The sequence below is a fragment of the Hoplias malabaricus genome, chromosome 4 (assembly GCF_029633855.1).
Source record: "Hoplias malabaricus isolate fHopMal1 chromosome 4, fHopMal1.hap1, whole genome shotgun sequence".
Lineage (NCBI taxonomy): Eukaryota > Metazoa > Chordata > Actinopteri > Characiformes > Erythrinidae > Hoplias > Hoplias malabaricus.
The window spans coordinates 7,488,519-7,505,373 of NC_089803.1; the positions used below are offsets into that span (position 1 = coordinate 7,488,519).

Here is a 16,855-nt window from a genome sequence, read left to right on the forward strand (position 1 = left end):
CCAATGTGTACAATAATCCTCTTCACATTTGTGTACCCAGCCAGTACAGCTGGAAGCTTTGCAGTAAGTTCACATCGCACTATGAGTTTTGGGTTTGTTACCCCATTAACAGTGTCATGTCCAAAGATCAGGGTGTCTGCTGTAGGTTTATTAGGGTTTTGTGACCGACTGACACTTCTGGCACTTTCTGTGTTGTGTTCACTGCATTTGTGATTCTCACGAAGGGCATGCAGTGGTTCAGATCTGTGACCTCTCAGCAGTAGTGTTAGGTTTAGCAGCTGAATTTCCTGGACCAGCTGTGGTACCAGGAGTAGAAGACAAGACTACAGAGCTATACAAAGCATGGCGCTTGGGTGTCAAGTGTAAGGTTTTGAGGATGGGGGGCGATCTCTTCTTTCACTCCGAGTGAGACTCTGGCAGCTGCATTTTGAATCAGCTGTCATGTTAAGAGACCATTACAGTAATAAATCTGGCAAATCCCATCCAGTTAGCGACGTGTTTAAGGTCCTTACACAAGTCAAGACCAGGAGGAAACTACAGAGGAAGCATGTATAAATTAAATAGAAGTGGACCAAGAACTGAACCACTTTACAACTAAAGTCCCAGTTTGTGAATTTGTCTATAAGAAATTCTTGGTCAGTGATATCAAAGGCAGAATTGAGATCGAGCTGTAATACATTTCCATCCATCCTCTGTATAGAATGTCATTAATTACCTTAATTAGATCTGTCTTGCTTTGATTAGTTCAGAACCCAGACTGCAGGTGGCTGTTTAGGGACAAGGAACTAATGATTTGCTTGGATTTTACAAAAGAAATTGGTAGTTAGTGTGGATGTTTTGCGATAATTAAATGTCAATTAAAATTTCATTATTAACAGTAAGGTGTTTTTATGAGGTGATGGAGAGTGTACAGACTCAGATTGTTGTATGTCATATTTGTTTGCATACAACAGATTGTTGTATGTCACGCCCTCATCCTGTCATGTCTGTTTTCCCTGCCATGTGCTCTCTCAGCACATGGCTTTGTCTGTTATTGTCCATGTCTCCGCACTTGTCCCGCCTTTGTTCCGCCTCCTTCTCCTTAAGCCTCATTATCTGTTTCAGGTGTGCCTCGTCTGTTCATGTGTTTAAGCTCCCTTGTGTCACTTCCGTGTATCGGTCATTCGTGTTGATTCTTTCTCATTCCTAGTCATGTCGTGTTGTTTCTCACCTATTCCAAGTCAAGTAGTTTTGTTTTCTAGTCGTTTCGTTTTGTTTCCTATTCATGTCGTGTTGTTTCTTTCCCATTCCCAGTCAAGTCGTTTTGTTTCCTAGTCATGTCGTTTCGTTTCTCTCCCCAAGTCATGTTGGTCCTTTTCCATTGTTGCCGTGTCACGTTACCAAGTCTGGTCTGTCGGTCTCAGTCGTTTCCTGTGTCATGTTATTAAGTCTGTCTGTTGTGTTTTCTCTAGCCCTCTGTGTTTTTATAAGTTTCATATTTAGCTCTGTGTTTAGGTTTAGCTTTAGCTCTTTGTGTTTATTTAGCATTCTAGGTCTTTGTAAAGCATCCCTTTCTAGGTCTCTGTTTAGTATCTCTGTCAAGGTCTTTAGTCTGTCTGTCTTTCATGTTTGCTTTAGTTCTCCGTTTTAGGTTTAGTCTGTCTAGTTCTTTGTATTTAAGTTTAGTCTGCTTACCTCCCTGTGTCTGTCTCTGTTAGCTCACTGTGTTAGCTTTCTGTTAAAGTTTCTTTGTTTTGTTAAATTAAAGTATCTGTGTGGACATAAATGTGTAAATAATGCTTCATTTTCCCTGAAATTAAATTAATTTAATTTAATTTTAAAGATTACATTTTTGGAAAAGCACTGTACAAAACGAATGTACAGCCCATTATCTTTTTCTTTTGTTATTCATTTAGATTTTAAATTTGTATTGGTGTATAAGATTAATGTTCTAATATATATAGTTGTGTATATATACAGTAGTAATAACATTTATAGCATTTAATATTAGCATGCATTAATTAAATGTGTAATGCAGAAATAAAATGTTATTTTAACTGATTTAACAATTTAATTGATATCTTTAGAAGAACTGTACCTCTTTTACTCTAGATTTTACTATCTGGGTAACTACTGTTCATTCATATATACAGTTTACAGACCTGTAGGGGTCACAAATCACTCACCGAGGGCGAGAGTCAGTTGAAGGTTTATTAAACAAAATACGTAAAGCAAGGTTAAAACCAGAAGAAATATTCCAAAACTCCAAATTCAATACAGAAAGATAAACAAGTCTAAAAGACAAAAACAAGTATCAGGCAAAAAGTCAGGAAAACAAAACAGCAGCCTGTTTAAAAAGAGGTGTCTCACAATAGCAGAAATAACTTGAACTATACTCTGCAACTGTGTAAACAAAACAGAGAGCTTAAAGGAACACTATAATATTTTTACCTTAAAATTACTGCTTCAAAATCATTGTGGTGCTTCACTGACCTATAATATGGAAAATAGAGTCATTTTCCTTGCTACTCTGGGCTCAGCACTGCAGAAACTGCACTATGTAACTTTTGGTAGGAAACTACCCCCACTAATAATTTCAGTACAGTGCTGTAAATGTTAATTGCACTAGGGGGAGACCCAGGAGCAGAAAAAAAACAATTTTGCCTAGTGTTCCTAAATGAGTAAAAAACTATGTAATGCAGGAGTGTCCTATGCCATTGTAAATGTTTATACTTGTGTCTGCATCACAACTAGGGCTGAATTTCAAACATCTTATTCAATCCTATGTAGTACACAATGTAATGGTGTAGTTGTATTAGTTTTGTGAATCTTTAAAGTGCTCTATTTAGGGAGCAATATTTTTGGACTTCTTAATTGGAGCAACCTCTGTTGGTTTGGTTTTGGCCAGTTATAATATATAATATATATTGTAAAAAAAAAAAATATATATATATATATATATATTCATTCATTCATTATCTGTAACCGCTTATTCAGTTCAGGGTCGCGGTGGGTCCTCAGTATCTCAGAAAATTAAAAATTAAAAAAAAAATTAAAATGCTGGCCAACTGAAAAGTATGAAAATGAAAAGTATGAGCATGTACAGCACTCAGTACTTAGTTGGGGCTCCTTTTGCCTGAATTACTGCAGCAATGCAGTGTGGCATGGAGTCGATCACTCTGTGGCACTGCTCAGGTGTTATATGAGAGCCCAGGTTGCTCTGATAATAGCCAGCTCTTCTACATTGTTGGGTCTGGAGTATTGCATTTTCCTCTTCACAATACACCATAGAAAATCAAATTTTCTATGGGGTTAAGGTCAGGTGAGTTTTCTGGCCAATCAAGAACAGGGATAACATGATCCTTAAACCAGGTATTGGTATCTTTGGCACTGTGTGCAGGTGCCACGTCCTGTTTGAAAATGAAATCTGCATCTCCATAAATTTGGTCAGCAGCAGGAAGCATGTAGTGCACTAAAAGTTCCTGGTAGACAACTGCGTTGACCTTGGACCCCAGAAAACACAGTGGACCAACACCAGAAGATGACATGGCAACCCAAACCATCACTGACTGTGGAAACTTTACACTGGACCTCAAGCAATGTGCACTCTGTGCCTCTCTTCATCCAGACCTTGATCTCCAAAGGAAATGCAAAATTTACTTTCATCAGAGAACATAACTGTGGACCACTCAGCAGCAGTCCAGTCCTTTTTGGAAGCGAGACGCTTCTGATGCTGTCTCTTGTCCAAGAGTGGCTTGACACAAGGAATGCGACGCTGTAACCCATGTCCTGCATACGTCTGTGTGGTGGTGGTTCTTGAAGCACTGACTCCAGCCTTTGTGAATCTCCCCCACATTTTTTAATAGGTTTTGTTTCACAATCCTCTCCAGGGTGTGGTTATCCCTATTGGTTTTAAACTTTTTCTACCCGATCTTTTCCTTGCCTTCTCCTATCTATTAATTGTGCTTGGACACAGAGGTCTGTGAACAGCCAGCCTCTTTACAATGACCTTTTGTGTCTTGCCCTGCTTGTGTAAGGTGTCAGTGGTCGTCTTTTGTACAAATGTCCAGTCATCAGTCTTCCCCATGAGTGTGTAGCCTACAGAACTAGACTGAGAGACCATTTAAAGGTCTTTGCAGGTGTTTTGAGTTAATTCACTGATCAGAGTGTGGCACCAGGTCTCTTCAATATTGAACCTTTTCGCAATATTCTAATTTTCTGAGACACTGAATTTGGGGTTTTCATTAGTTGTCAGTTATAATCATTAAATTAAAAGAAATAAACACTTGACATATGTCAGTATGTGTGTAATGGATGGGTATAATGTACAAGTTTCACTTTTTGAATGGAATTACAGAAATAAATCAAATTTTCATGATATTCTAATTTTATAACCAGCACCTGTATATATAACAGTTCACTGTATTTAATCTTTGGCCATTTCTGCTGTGTTCAGTGTCAGACTAATTAATGATAATCAATTAAAAGACTGAGGAACCAAGAGTGACACGAGTCATTTCACCTACAATGTGTTAAACATGAGCCTTGTTACAAAAGTGATAATAGGATATTAGAGCCACAATACTTTTACTTTTTAATATTTAAATACATTTGAAGGTAATTATTTTGTACTTTTACTTAAATGGAGATATACAATGAGGATTTCTACTTTTAATGGAGTAATATGGTCTGTGTACTTTGTCCACCACTGCTGACTTCTCATTCATTTTGAATGCAGGCGATGACGGATTTGTTAGTGTTATTAAAGAGCAACAACATGCCAGTCCCAAGATGTCTTCTATAACCATTAGGTCACAGCTCCCACTCCCCTCAGGCAATGGCTGGTCCCCAGCTGAATTTTAAAATTACACCCTGTGTACCTCAGGAGATATTCCTCAAGACTACAGTAGAGTTCTTTATTAACAATTGAATTGCATCCTTTTATGGGTTTTTAACATTGTTCCATATAGAACTGTACTGTCATGTTCAAGTATTTATTGTTGTGCTATTACCCCAAATTCCTACAGTAAAAACACATGAAAACTTCACCATCGTCACCAGGTGTCCATCGACGTTTGGAGAATTGTAGTAATCTGAGATATCAGTGCTGTCAACACCCTGCTCTCACACAATCTTTTATTAAAGTTTTTATTTCACACTGTTCTAATGAGGTCTCCCAGAATCACAGTCTGTTTATTCTTATAGTGTTCAGTGACCCAGAATCACAGTCTGTTTTGTTCTCTGCAGAGCGGAAAAACTGCACGTCCCATCTGGCCAGATGCTGAGGAAAAATGGTCAGAGTGGTGTCCTCACTTAACTGTTGTCCAGCCACCTCTGACCATCAATGCTGTGACTGGGATTTAACTAGAGCCGTGTCCTTGTACCTGCTTCAGACTGTTTTTCATTATCACAGTTATTAACACATTGAGAACATCTAGACCGTTGTACACTCAGTAAAATTCTATAAGTCTTCATTCTAGTCTCTCTCTGTACACTGCCTTTGGTCTACACACTTTTTTTTTATTCATTGTTTTTCTTTGTCCGTCCAGAGGAGGACAGATATTTCCATTTTCACTTTTGGTTCCTCTTAGATTCTCCTCATGATCTGAGGGAGTTTTGTCCATCACTGCTGATTCAGCGGTGCTCACATTGGGCTCAGACGCTTAATGTTGTAACGCTGCTTTGTAACAACTCCAGCTGTAAAAAGTGCTTAATTTATAAAATTTTATTGAATTGAACTTAAATGTTTACATTCTGTTTACAGAAAAGGACTTTTATTTTGCTTGATTTTGGTTTGCCATTACTCTATTTTTTATTATTTTTTTATATCATTTTAATCATGTGCCTTCTTTTATTGAACAATTTTAACTGATATAAATACTTTTAATATATATTTTTTCATTTCTGACTTTTAATGTAGCAGTTTTTATGGTTTCTTTTGACTCTGTAAAGCGATTTGAATTGCCCTTGTGTATGAAATGTCAAGTGCAATGGTATTTAATTTAAATATTTATTAACAGGAAAAGAGTGAATGTCCTGTATGTTGTGGATTGTTTAAGGCTTGTATTATTATTTCATTATTCGTGTTATATCATGTTCGTTTGTTATTAAAGCCCTCTAAATTATGAATAGTTCAGTTTTACGGTTACATTTTTGCTGATGTTAAATATGTGCTAAGGTTTCCCAGTGCGCGTGACCGCGGTGTGGACGGAGTGACGGTTATTTCGTGAAATGAAGATGACCGTGGTTTTCTTTTGGTTCCACATTCAGCTGTTTTCTGTCTAAATCTGATGACAGTGGTTTTTTTTTGGGAACAGACAGGGGTCTGTATCGATCAAAGATTAAAAACGTATAAAACCACATTAAACAGGATTGATTTATTAAACGGCAAAACGAGTGGAGGTGACGGGGTGAGATTATTCCCCTGGACACGCTCCCGAGTGTGTTCCCAGTGTGTGTCTGAGAGAGTGCGGTGGATTGAAAAGTCTTTACTGTAAAGTTTGTTCTAACATCGACTTTAGTGAGAAATCCTGCTGTAAACAACACAGAGGCAGAGATTAATAATCCTCCTCACACTTCTGTAGATTAATCAAGACGATGAACCTCTTTATTCTACTTTACTGTAATGAATTACTCTCTCACACACACAGAATTACTCTCACACTGAGAAAACGGACTCATTTAATTCCTAGACAAACTTACCTTTTAAACCCGACGAACTGACCGCTTCAATCAGCAAAAAGATCCGAATCACCCGAGCTCCCATTGTCACCGTGTCACCGTTATCCACAGCTTTAGTGGAAGTTCACTCCTGAGTGGATCAAGTCTCCGGAGACCCGAGGAAGTGTCCAATAGGAAATCAGGATTTTATTTATATCCTGTCACCTGTTTCTAGGCAGAAATCACAGTTCAGTTTAAACGAGCCGTGGCCGAGTTTGAACAGATAAACTGAACTTTGTTTTCACCGCCATTTTGTAGGTGTCTTGTGTTCAAGGCTGTTCTGTAATGACTCCGAGGTTCTTCTTCTCCTTCATCAACATTCACTGGTGAAACGGTAAAAAATGAACAACAGGACAATATCTTAAATTATTTTAATCTCTTTCCTAAAACATGCTTCATCCATAGGGCGTTAAAAATGTATAAAAATAGAATAAAGGTGAGGAATATTTAATAGTTGTTTTCTGAAGAAGATGTTCACTCATCCATTCATTATTCAACAAACCAGTTAACATTCATTTCTTCAGTGACCTGGTGTTGTTCACTAGAGGGCAGTGTTCTCCACGCAGTCTGTGCTCTTCTAGAAACGTTTCATATTTCTGAATCTTATTTGGACACTGGATTTAGTTCAATCACTAATTTGTTTAGGCAGGAACACCCCCTCAACAGGGTGTCAGTGCATGGCAATGTAACACACATTATTCACCCAGAAACTATCACACACCACTGGATAGAAAGGGCTCTCAAGTCCTGCTCAAGTCCAAATCATGTGGGAGCATGTGAACTTTTGAAATGCGTGTGAGATTTGAGAGCAGGCTGGACAGTTTCACACACTCGCCCAGTCTCACAAACACACACACACACACACACACACCTGTGGACAATTTCAGTGTGAAACTACAGGAGCAAACTCCAGACTCTGACATGTCTGACAAGTGAGTAAAGTACATTGAAACCAAAACCCGTATCTCCAAACTATCTTCACAGGAGGAAGAACAAACAGACACAGGACTACAGTCTGTCAGTTACAGAAATAAAAACTGCACCTGTGTGGTTATTGTCAGACTGTGTACTCTGTTTGATTAAAAAGTATTTGGAAGATATTTCTGGGGAAACATAAATTAAAAGAGCAGGATGATGATGATACTAAAATGTTTTAATGAAAATAAAAACATAAATATTTACAGTGTGTAGAAATCAACAAAGTCAGTTTTCTCTGAGTAACTCGACTAGTGTCGAGGCTAAGTTCCATCACCTGACATCAACAATACACTCCACAGAGAAGAAAACCCTTCAGCCTTTCAGACAAAGTACAGCACACAACAATTAGACAGAAATTTCAATAAATTATCATACATTTCCTTTTTAGTAAATCATACCGGTATAAACATTACATCAACTTCATGTACACATTATGATAACTGAAACATTCTCCAAAGATCACCACTTATTTTCAGTTCACAGCAGGCCCCCCTTAAAGAAGTCACCATTAAATGAGTGATCAGTCATTTTCTGATTTCTCCTTCAACATTTGCATAATCTCAGTTACCTTTAAAGTCTGTATGTGTGGTTCTCCTGAGAAGCAGGGTGTTGTTACAAGTTTCTAGTCTCATCATCTTCATCATCATTTTTATGTACAGTTGAACTACAATGTTTATTATTATGGGTATATGGTTAATCAGTTTCATTATAAAAATGCCCCTTCTAGGCCGGCCCTGTAGGCGGTGTGGCAAAAATTAAGGGTAATGTATGACAGGGTTTATCCCATGTACAGGGCCTGACTAATACACAGACTACCCCAGGCTGCAGCCTATGGGCCCACGGAAAAATTGGGGACTGTTGATTGGCCAATTGATTTTTTTTTTTTTTTTTTTTTTTTACAAAACATTGAACTGCCATTGGTCCTTTATAATGAGAAACACTTTGCAAGCTCTGGATTGGTTGGTTTGAAAAGGTTCATTAACGTCTAATTTGGGTGGACCCTATGTCACGGTTAATTTGCTGCTGCTGCCTGTGAGGCATATATAGATAGTGGCTATATAACCTTAAACATGTGTGATAAATAGTGCAGTAGTGGCACCCAGAAAAGAAAAGCAAGTCTACTAAAGGAACTACGTGAAAAGGAGCTGCTTAAAAAGATCCCCAAATTGACCAAGTATTTCATGACTGGGACCCAACAGTAGCCGAGACAGACCCTGCACAAGAGGAAACGTCAAGAAGATTAGCTGTACCTAACTGTTCCAAATGAGGTAGTGTTAGAGAGAGAGAGAGCAGCCACCTGAAACTCTACCAGCAGCTGCCACGGCATTTACAAACACAATGGTGGCTCCGCCACAGCAGTTAACAGACGCAAAAGAAGAATGGACTAAAGAGATGGTGACAGAAGCAGCAGATCATCCTACCTACAGATCGGACCCAGCACGCAGGACTAAAATTGATGAGCAAACAAGGACGTACAGGACTAACATGGGCCCAGCGTACTGTCAGAACAAAGATGTGAATGTTGCACAATCTGATCTGAAACACCAGAAAAGGTACTTCTCTAAAACACTTTTCAAAAGAAAACTTGGTGAGTTTGTATGAAGAAAATGGCTGCTGTTGTCTCCAGCCAAAGGTACTGTGCTTTGTTTTTCATGTCAATTGTTTGGAGGCAGTGAGTCTGCTTTTATACAGTGATTGAAAAAATGCCTCCACACACTTGACTGAGCATGAAACTTCTGAAAACCACAGAAAGTCAATGCCGCTCTACCGATTATAATTTTATAGTGAATGTGAATACTGGACCAAACGTTTTGAAAAGAGTGGTTGCCATGGTGATGTTTTTAGCAGAACGAGGGTTGCCATTTTGTGGGCAAAGTGAGACGTTTGGGCAATCTGACAGTGGCAATTTCATGGGTGTGCTTGTGGTAGTGTATAGACAGGATATTTGTCGGTTGGGTGGTGTAGTTTGGTGAATCCATTTAAAGTGTAGCCTAGGAGACCTTGGTCACCTAAATCCACCACTGCCCATGTACACCATCAATACCTTTCACATATAAACACATCCACATTATACCATCCAGTACAAAACAACACAATACTTTCCTTTGGAGGTACCTTCACAGAGACAGCAAGAGGTAGCCCCACAGTCACATTTGTTCTGACAGTATTCATGGGTTGCAGTGGCGTAATGTTTTTGGCGTAGGCACCGTATTGGGGAGAGATTGTCTGGGTTCAGAGCACAGAAATAATGTAAACCAATGGGGAAAAATAGATATATTTATCTCATACACAGCTCTTCTCACTGTGCTGGAGAGAGTTTTACAACACTCAGAATCAGAGAAACACACCTCTTTGTGTCAGAGAGCTAAAAGTTTGCACTGTGTAGAATAATGATGAAGAACAAAAACTAAAAATATATATAAATAAATAAATTAAATGGTAAGATGTGTTAGCCACATTAGCACTTTCATCATTGGACCTAATAAAAAACTGTTAGACTCTGATGCATTTCTCTTCTCTTGTGTCTGAATGGGAGTGAGTTATTCACACACAGATCACACACAGGCTTCAGTAATATTCTTATTTCACTCCTATGTTGCTGTAGTGTGTAAGAGAGGACAGACAGAAGCCCTGTATTCCTCCGTCTCAGTCTGTTCCCCCTGTTTACAGGTAAATAATCTGATCCGTCTGTCCCTGCGCTCTGAGAGCGGAACAGAATCTTGGATCGTGACTGTCAGTCTTTTCCTAAAGTTAATGAAGTAGCTCTGCTTTTCTGAAAGTGTGAGTGATCAGTGATAGAGGTTACGACACCACAGCGAAGCCAAGGCTGAATCACCTCTCTACACCCTCTGTAGGCACAGTCGGTCATAAAATAATGGTCTGTGCACTCACACAGTGCACTGCATGTCGAAAATAATTTTAGTACGGTAGGTATTTTGAATATAAAATCTCATGTTGGTGAACTGTTTCATAGTCACAGGAAAAACTCTATTCACAAGTCGCTATTCATCACTGGAGTCAAAAATGTACCCTTTTAGAATTCTGGATCTGAGCCGGAAGTGAGGCCCACTGAGGAGAAATGCAGAGAGGAACCTGGTCAACAGCTGAAAGACTGAAAGATTAAAAGCTCTTCAGACCTAGAAGCAGTGTAAACTCAGAACATGTCTGTAATATATGACAGTGCAGGACCATGACATGTTTTAAAACCAATCACCATCCGAATCTGGGTTCTGTGCTGCACTGGGAGTCAATGCTGAGACGCAGAGGCTGGAGGATCATCATTAGCCTTGGGCAGATAAAGGAGATAATCAAATTGTATCCAGTTCCTTTTTTGAATGGCGTTGCTTTCTATTTAACGTTTGGCTTTGTACGACCATTCTAATCTATGATAGACAATATTAAATATTAATGTATAACAGTAGATTGTATTTAGCCATCATTGTCCAGTCCACCGCACTTTGCACATTTGTTGATTGCACCTCATAAATAATAACAATTAGCCTTTTCCCTTTAATAATTAGGTTGAAATATCAGTCCAACAAGGAATTCTAAGGTGAACTGAAGTCTCAATTTAAGACAAGCATCTTTTCCTTCTGATACTGTAAGAAATCACACATAGTTCAGTACTTTATTTGGACTTAACACACACACACACACAAATAACAAGCTGTGATGACAGATGTATGAGAATGACGAGAACATGAAGAATACTGAAACTGAGCTCATCGTGCAGATTCCAACTTTGTGAGAAATGTGTTTAAACCCACCATCTTCACGTAGCGCTTTATTAAAGATGTACAAAGGCTGCAATCATGGCCAGAGGACATTAACAATATTTTAATAATGATATTTAAATCACTTTGTATTTCTACAGGTACAGGCTTTAGCCCATCTGAAATAAGTAACTATCTTGTGGCATTTTGCTCTCAGATCAGACAGACCTGGTACTTCACCAAAGGGCTTTTTGACTATGGAATTTAAAGAATGTGCAATACACAGAGCATGTGTAACATTCAGTTTGTTTAGCTTTGTCCTGTATGTCCCACTCCACCATGAACCTTGTATGAGCCAGTGCCAAGTTCTCAGCAGTATGGGGGCTTGGAAAATGCTCTACCCCAAGCAAAACTGTCCCAAGCTGGTCCTCCCCAAATGACAGGTCACGGCAAGGTATGCTTCCATGTTGATGGAAGTCCACATGTCTGATGTGAGGCTGACAAATACAAGATGTTGCAGTTTCTCATTGGCCTTCTCCTTAGCCTCCTCATACTGCTTGTCCACTATTGCCTTTAGAGTCTGTAAACACGAATATTAGTAGTTAGTCTACTATTCATTTCATGATCAAGTAGCAATGAAACCCTTAATCCATATCCCTACCATACGCACCGGTCTGGTTGGTAGAACGTATGTCAGATCCAGTACATGAATGAGCTCTTCAATACCCACATCTTCCACAATGGAAAAGGGTTGGGAGTCTTAGATGGCCATATTAACTAGGGCATCATCCACCATGTTCTTCCTGAAATCTGTAATAAAATGTAATGTGGGACATTATAGGGCCCCTAGCTTGCTTTTTACGTTTGAGTTAGTTTCGGTATCAGAAACAGATCTAAGGCTGACACGCCTGTGCTGTTCGGTCTGAAAGGGCAACCAGACAGACGTTTAACACTGAGGATGAAAGGGGTTTCAGACTGAACTGGTGACAGGATGAATCGCCATCATCCTATAGATATGGATTAAATCTGTGGATTATTTAGGAATTGACATGGGGTCTGTTTCACTGTGGGTTTTCCTGCTCTTTAGATTTCTCACTGTTCCTGGAGGTGAGTTTATCTCTGAATTAATCCGCGGTTTCTAAAGTGAAACTGAACCAGCAAAAAGAGTTGAAAATGTTAAAAATTAATGAAGTATATCCTATAGAGGTTACATTTAAACTAATTGAAATCTTAGTTCATATAGAGTTTATTCCCTTTAAATAAAGTTAGGACAAAATGTGCCTCAATCAGGCTCTTGGGGGTTCCTGTTCAGTCTGAGTGTTTTTCCTGGGGGTGGGGACTAGTAGTTGTAGGCCAACTACATATCTCTGCAGACCGGAGATCAGTGAGGGGGTGGACTAGTAGTTACATGAATGTGTGTGTATAATTTCAGTCTAAAAAAGTGCAAGCTGTGTGTGTGTGTACCATGTGTGCGTTAAGGTCATCTGACCTGGTTCCCAGGTGATCTTTATGGTGTATCTTGTCTATTTAAGGTTTGTCTAGGTGTCTCTGTTCATTGTAGTTTTGTTTTGAGGTTTTACAGTCTTCTGTTCCTGTGTGCATTAGTGTTTACTGCGTTTGTTCATTAAAATGTTGACTCACCTCAGCAGTAGCTTTCTATTCTCAGTTTGTCCTGCACTTGCCATGATGTGATTTATATTAATTTTCCAGTGTAATTTTTGTTTTTAATTTCCCCACAGATAAACACTCTCTGTTTTACCTCTTCACCGTCCAGTCAAACCTCTCTGTGAATAACATCTACCAGTTCAGTGTAGAGACTCTGCTGGACGACACACAGTTGGACTCCTACAGCAGTCGGGACGGTATCAGGACTCCTAAACAGAGCTGGGTGAAGGAGATAGAGGAGAGTGAGTGGAAAGATGGCACTGAGAAGTTGAAGGATGATGGGTATCTTTTACACGAGTTCCTCGTCACTCAGATGAAGTTCACTGGCCATGATCCATCAGGTGAGAAACTGCTGCTGTTCTCCTTTTTAAAGATGTACGTCCTCCTCTCAGAGGAAGAAGAGTCTGTAGATTTACACACACTGCTCTGATTAGAGCTCTTCATTTCTTCATCTTCATCTCAGTCACAGAATAAACACAACACACTCCATCACTGCTCTCACTATTAACAATCACTGTATATGATGATTACAGGACTGTGTGTGTGTGTATGTGATCAGGTGTGTGTACAGTGTAGATTCTGATGGTGATTCCTGGTGAACTGTGTTCTCCTCTGTTTCAGAGCGTCATGTTCTTCAGTGGAGACTCGGCTGTGAGGGGGAAACACTTCCTGACGGATCAGTTTCACCTTTAAACTGCATTAATGATCTTCACTACGATGGAGAAGATTTAATCTCTTATAACTGGACCCTGAGGAAGTGGACAGTCTCAGCCTCTCAGAGCAGTGACCTGGAGAAGAGGTGGAATAATGAAAAAGGAGATTTACAGAAAGCTCTTCATTATAAATGTGACGACTGTGTGATGTGGCTGAGGATTTATTTAAAATGTAATCCCACTGTGACCATTCCGAGTGAGTATTTGAAAATTGTGTGTGTGTGTGTGTGTGTTAGCATAGATCTCTAAAGTAGCTAATTTAGAATTCGATCCCTGCAACACTTTAAGATAATTTCAGAACTTTAAATGAGTTTATACTGTATTTACAGAAGGCACTAAAGTGAAGTAACAATGTGTAGTGTCTGTTCTTCTCAATAATAATAAAAGTAATAATAATAATAGAAATAATAGTAAGTCGTAGTGTATATCTGTGGGTAAATGTGTGAGTGTGAGGACAGGTGACTTCTTCATGATCAGAGGAGGATGTGCTGCTTCTGGAAGAACACCAGCTGTTTTTAGATCTGAATTCTGACTGAAACACATTGTGTGTTTACACTTTTCCTCTCTGCAGCTGTTCCAGATGTGTATGTGTTTGTGAAGAAATCTCAGACTGAGTCCAGCAGACTGACCCTGACCTGCTTGGCCACGGGCTTCTACCCCAAAGACCTGAAGATGAGACTGAGGATATTCACCACTTCACTCCCTGATCATCTACTAACATCCTCAGGAGTCAGACCCAATGGTGATGGAACCTACCAGCTGAGGAAGAGTGTGGACGTCCAGGAGGAAGATGCAGCAGGATACGACTGTTCTGTGGAACACAGCTCCTTCCAGGAACCAGTGATTATACCCTGGGGTAAATATATCTGTGTTTAATTATCCACAAGCACTGAATGGCAGAGTCCTCCATTAGACTCAGAATATCCCACTGTTCTTACAGTAGTTACAGTTCTTACAGGGGTTTATTTTAATCCAGAAACACTGAAGAGTAGAGAGTCCTCCATTAGACTCAGAATATCCCACTGTTCTTACAGTAGTTACAGTTCTTACAGGGGGTTATTTTAATCCAGAAACACTGAAGAGTAGAGAGAGTCCTCCATTAGACTCAGAATATCCCACTGTTCTTACAGTAGTTACAGTTCTTACAGGGGTTTATTTTAATCCAGAAACACTGAAGAGTAGAGAGTCCTCCATTAGACTCAGAATATCCCACTGTTCTTACAGTAGTTACAGTTCTTACAGGGGTTTATTTTAATCCAGAAACACTGAAGAGTAGAGAGTCCTCCATTAGACTCAGAATATCCCACTGTTCTTACAGTAGTTACAGTTCTTACAGGGGTTTATTTTAATCCAGAAACACTGAATAGTAGAGAGTCCTCCATTAGACTCAGAATATCCCACTGTTCTTACAGTAGTTACAGTTCTTACAGGGGTTTATTTTAATCCAGAAACACTGAAGAGTAGAGAGTCCTCCATTAGACTCAGAATATCCCACTGTTCTTACAGTAGTTACAGTTCTTACAGGGGTTTATTTTAATCCAGAAACACTGAAGAGTAGAGAGTCCTCCATTACACTCAGAATATCCCACTGTTCTTACAGTAGTTACAGTTCTTACAGGGGTTTATTTTAATCCAGAAACACTGAAGAGTAGAGAGTCCTCCATTACACTCAGAATATCCCACTGTTCTTACAGTAGTTACAGTTCTTACAGGGGTTTATTTTAATCCAGAAACACTGAAGAGTAGAGTCCTCCATTAGACTCAGAATATCCCACTGTTCTTACAGTAGTTACAGTTCTTACAGGGGTTTATTTTAATCCAGAAACACTGAAGAGTAGAGAGTCCTCCATTAGACTCAGAATATCCCACTGTTCTTACAGTAGTTACAGTTCTTACAGGGGTTTATTTTAATCCAGAAACACTGAAGAGTAGAGAGTCCTCCATTACACTCAGAATATCCCACTGTTCTTACAGTAGTTACAGTTCTTACAGGGGTTTATTTTAAAACACTTTTCTGTTTACAGATGGTGAATACAGTGACTCTTCAGGTTTTAAAGGTGTGATTGTTGGAGTGCTGTTGGTAGTGGCTGTAGTGTGTGGGTTCATCATTGTCTATAAACAAAGGGAGAAAAGTGAGTATGATGATATTATAGTTTAAAACATTAATTAATAATAATATTTAATAATGAATAATAATTTACATATTACATCACTCTTTTTAAATCTACAATCAGTTTCTGTTAATCGTTATATAAAAGGTAACAATGTTCCTTTTCAAACAGTACTTGTAGGAATTATAAGAAGAATAAAAAGAATCCCCCAGCAGTCTCCTCCTTCCACTGGTGAGTGTCACTGTCTGTTCATTCTCCTGATCCTCATCTGAACACAGATTTCTCCAGTTCTCCAAGTTGTTGTTTGTGATCTATTTCTTCATCTCCCTCAAAGTGTTGGAGATCCACTCCAGCCTGAGCTTCCTCAGCAATCAGAGTCCTTCACATTCACACTGAGACTGTGCTGAACATGTTTAGAGTCAGTGAAGGGTTAATGAGTGAATGTGAACCAGTCAATCAGGACACAGCAGATGTTACTGCACCTCTGTACTCAACTCTCTCTAAATCCTGCTCTTTCAGTGGTGGAGATTCCTCTGAGGTCTGTTGAAAACAGTGACACATTTCTCCAGATTCCTGATCCACTGATGAAACTAAACAGTGAGTTGAGTTATAGTTTGTTTCTCCTCTGAGCTCTGAGTGAACTCTACAAAGTGTAAAGTCCTTGTTTCAGCTCCAGCTTCATTTTTGAGCGTAATACAACAGTGTTAACGTAACAGTTTATTAGTGAAGCTGTTTTTCTCTGATCTCTGTGAAATGAAATAAAACTGAACCCAGTTTAAACATTGTTTCTGGAACAGAGCACTGATTCATTTCTATTTTGTAAATTTCAGTATCACACACCAGCTGTAATTGAACAAATCCATTGTTTTTTCAGGTTCCAGTGTTGGGAATACAGCTGATGAAACCACTGTGATGTTGGAGGATGAACAGCAGATAGTTTTAGTCCCTACAGGATGAATGATCGTGAGTGTTAGAA

General features: G+C 39.1%; 2 protein-coding genes across 4 annotated transcripts in view; one reads left to right on the forward strand and one right to left on the reverse strand.

The window, feature by feature from the left end:
- Positions 1 to 6,763, reverse strand: part of LOC136693951 (H-2 class I histocompatibility antigen, alpha chain-like) — a 43,013-nt gene extending 36,250 nt beyond the window's left edge. For all 3 annotated transcript variants that reach the window (XM_066667239.1, XM_066667237.1, XM_066667238.1), the window contains exon 1: positions 6,682 to 6,763. In XM_066667239.1, the coding sequence (XP_066523336.1) occupies positions 6,682 to 6,745 (64 nt within the window). In that variant the 5' untranslated portion in view covers positions 6,746 to 6,763. The remainder of the gene's footprint in view (positions 1 to 6,681) is intronic.
- Positions 6,764 to 9,015: 2,252 nt separating this feature from the next.
- On the forward strand, positions 9,016 to 16,275 carry LOC136694882 (H-2 class I histocompatibility antigen, alpha chain-like). Its single transcript, XM_066668709.1, has 7 exons — positions 9,016 to 9,265; positions 13,130 to 13,396; positions 13,677 to 13,964; positions 14,340 to 14,624; positions 15,793 to 15,900; positions 16,051 to 16,110; positions 16,214 to 16,275. Exons 1-7 carry the CDS (start codon positions 9,016 to 9,018, stop codon positions 16,273 to 16,275), a joined length of 1,320 nt encoding a protein of 439 aa, XP_066524806.1.
- Positions 16,276 to 16,855: the final 580 nt, after the last annotated feature.

Coding starts and splice junctions, on each gene's coding strand:
- LOC136694882 (XM_066668709.1), top strand. CDS start 9,016: ATGGTGGCTCCGCCACAGCAGTTAACAGACGCAAAAGAAGAATGGACT. Junction 9,266..13,129: donor ACTTTTCAAAAGAAAACTTG/GTGAGTTTGTAT, acceptor ATTTCCCCACAG/ATAAACACTCTCTGTTTTAC. Junction 15,901..16,050: donor CTATAAACAAAGGGAGAAAA/GTGAGTATGATG, acceptor CTTTTCAAACAG/TACTTGTAGGAATTATAAGA.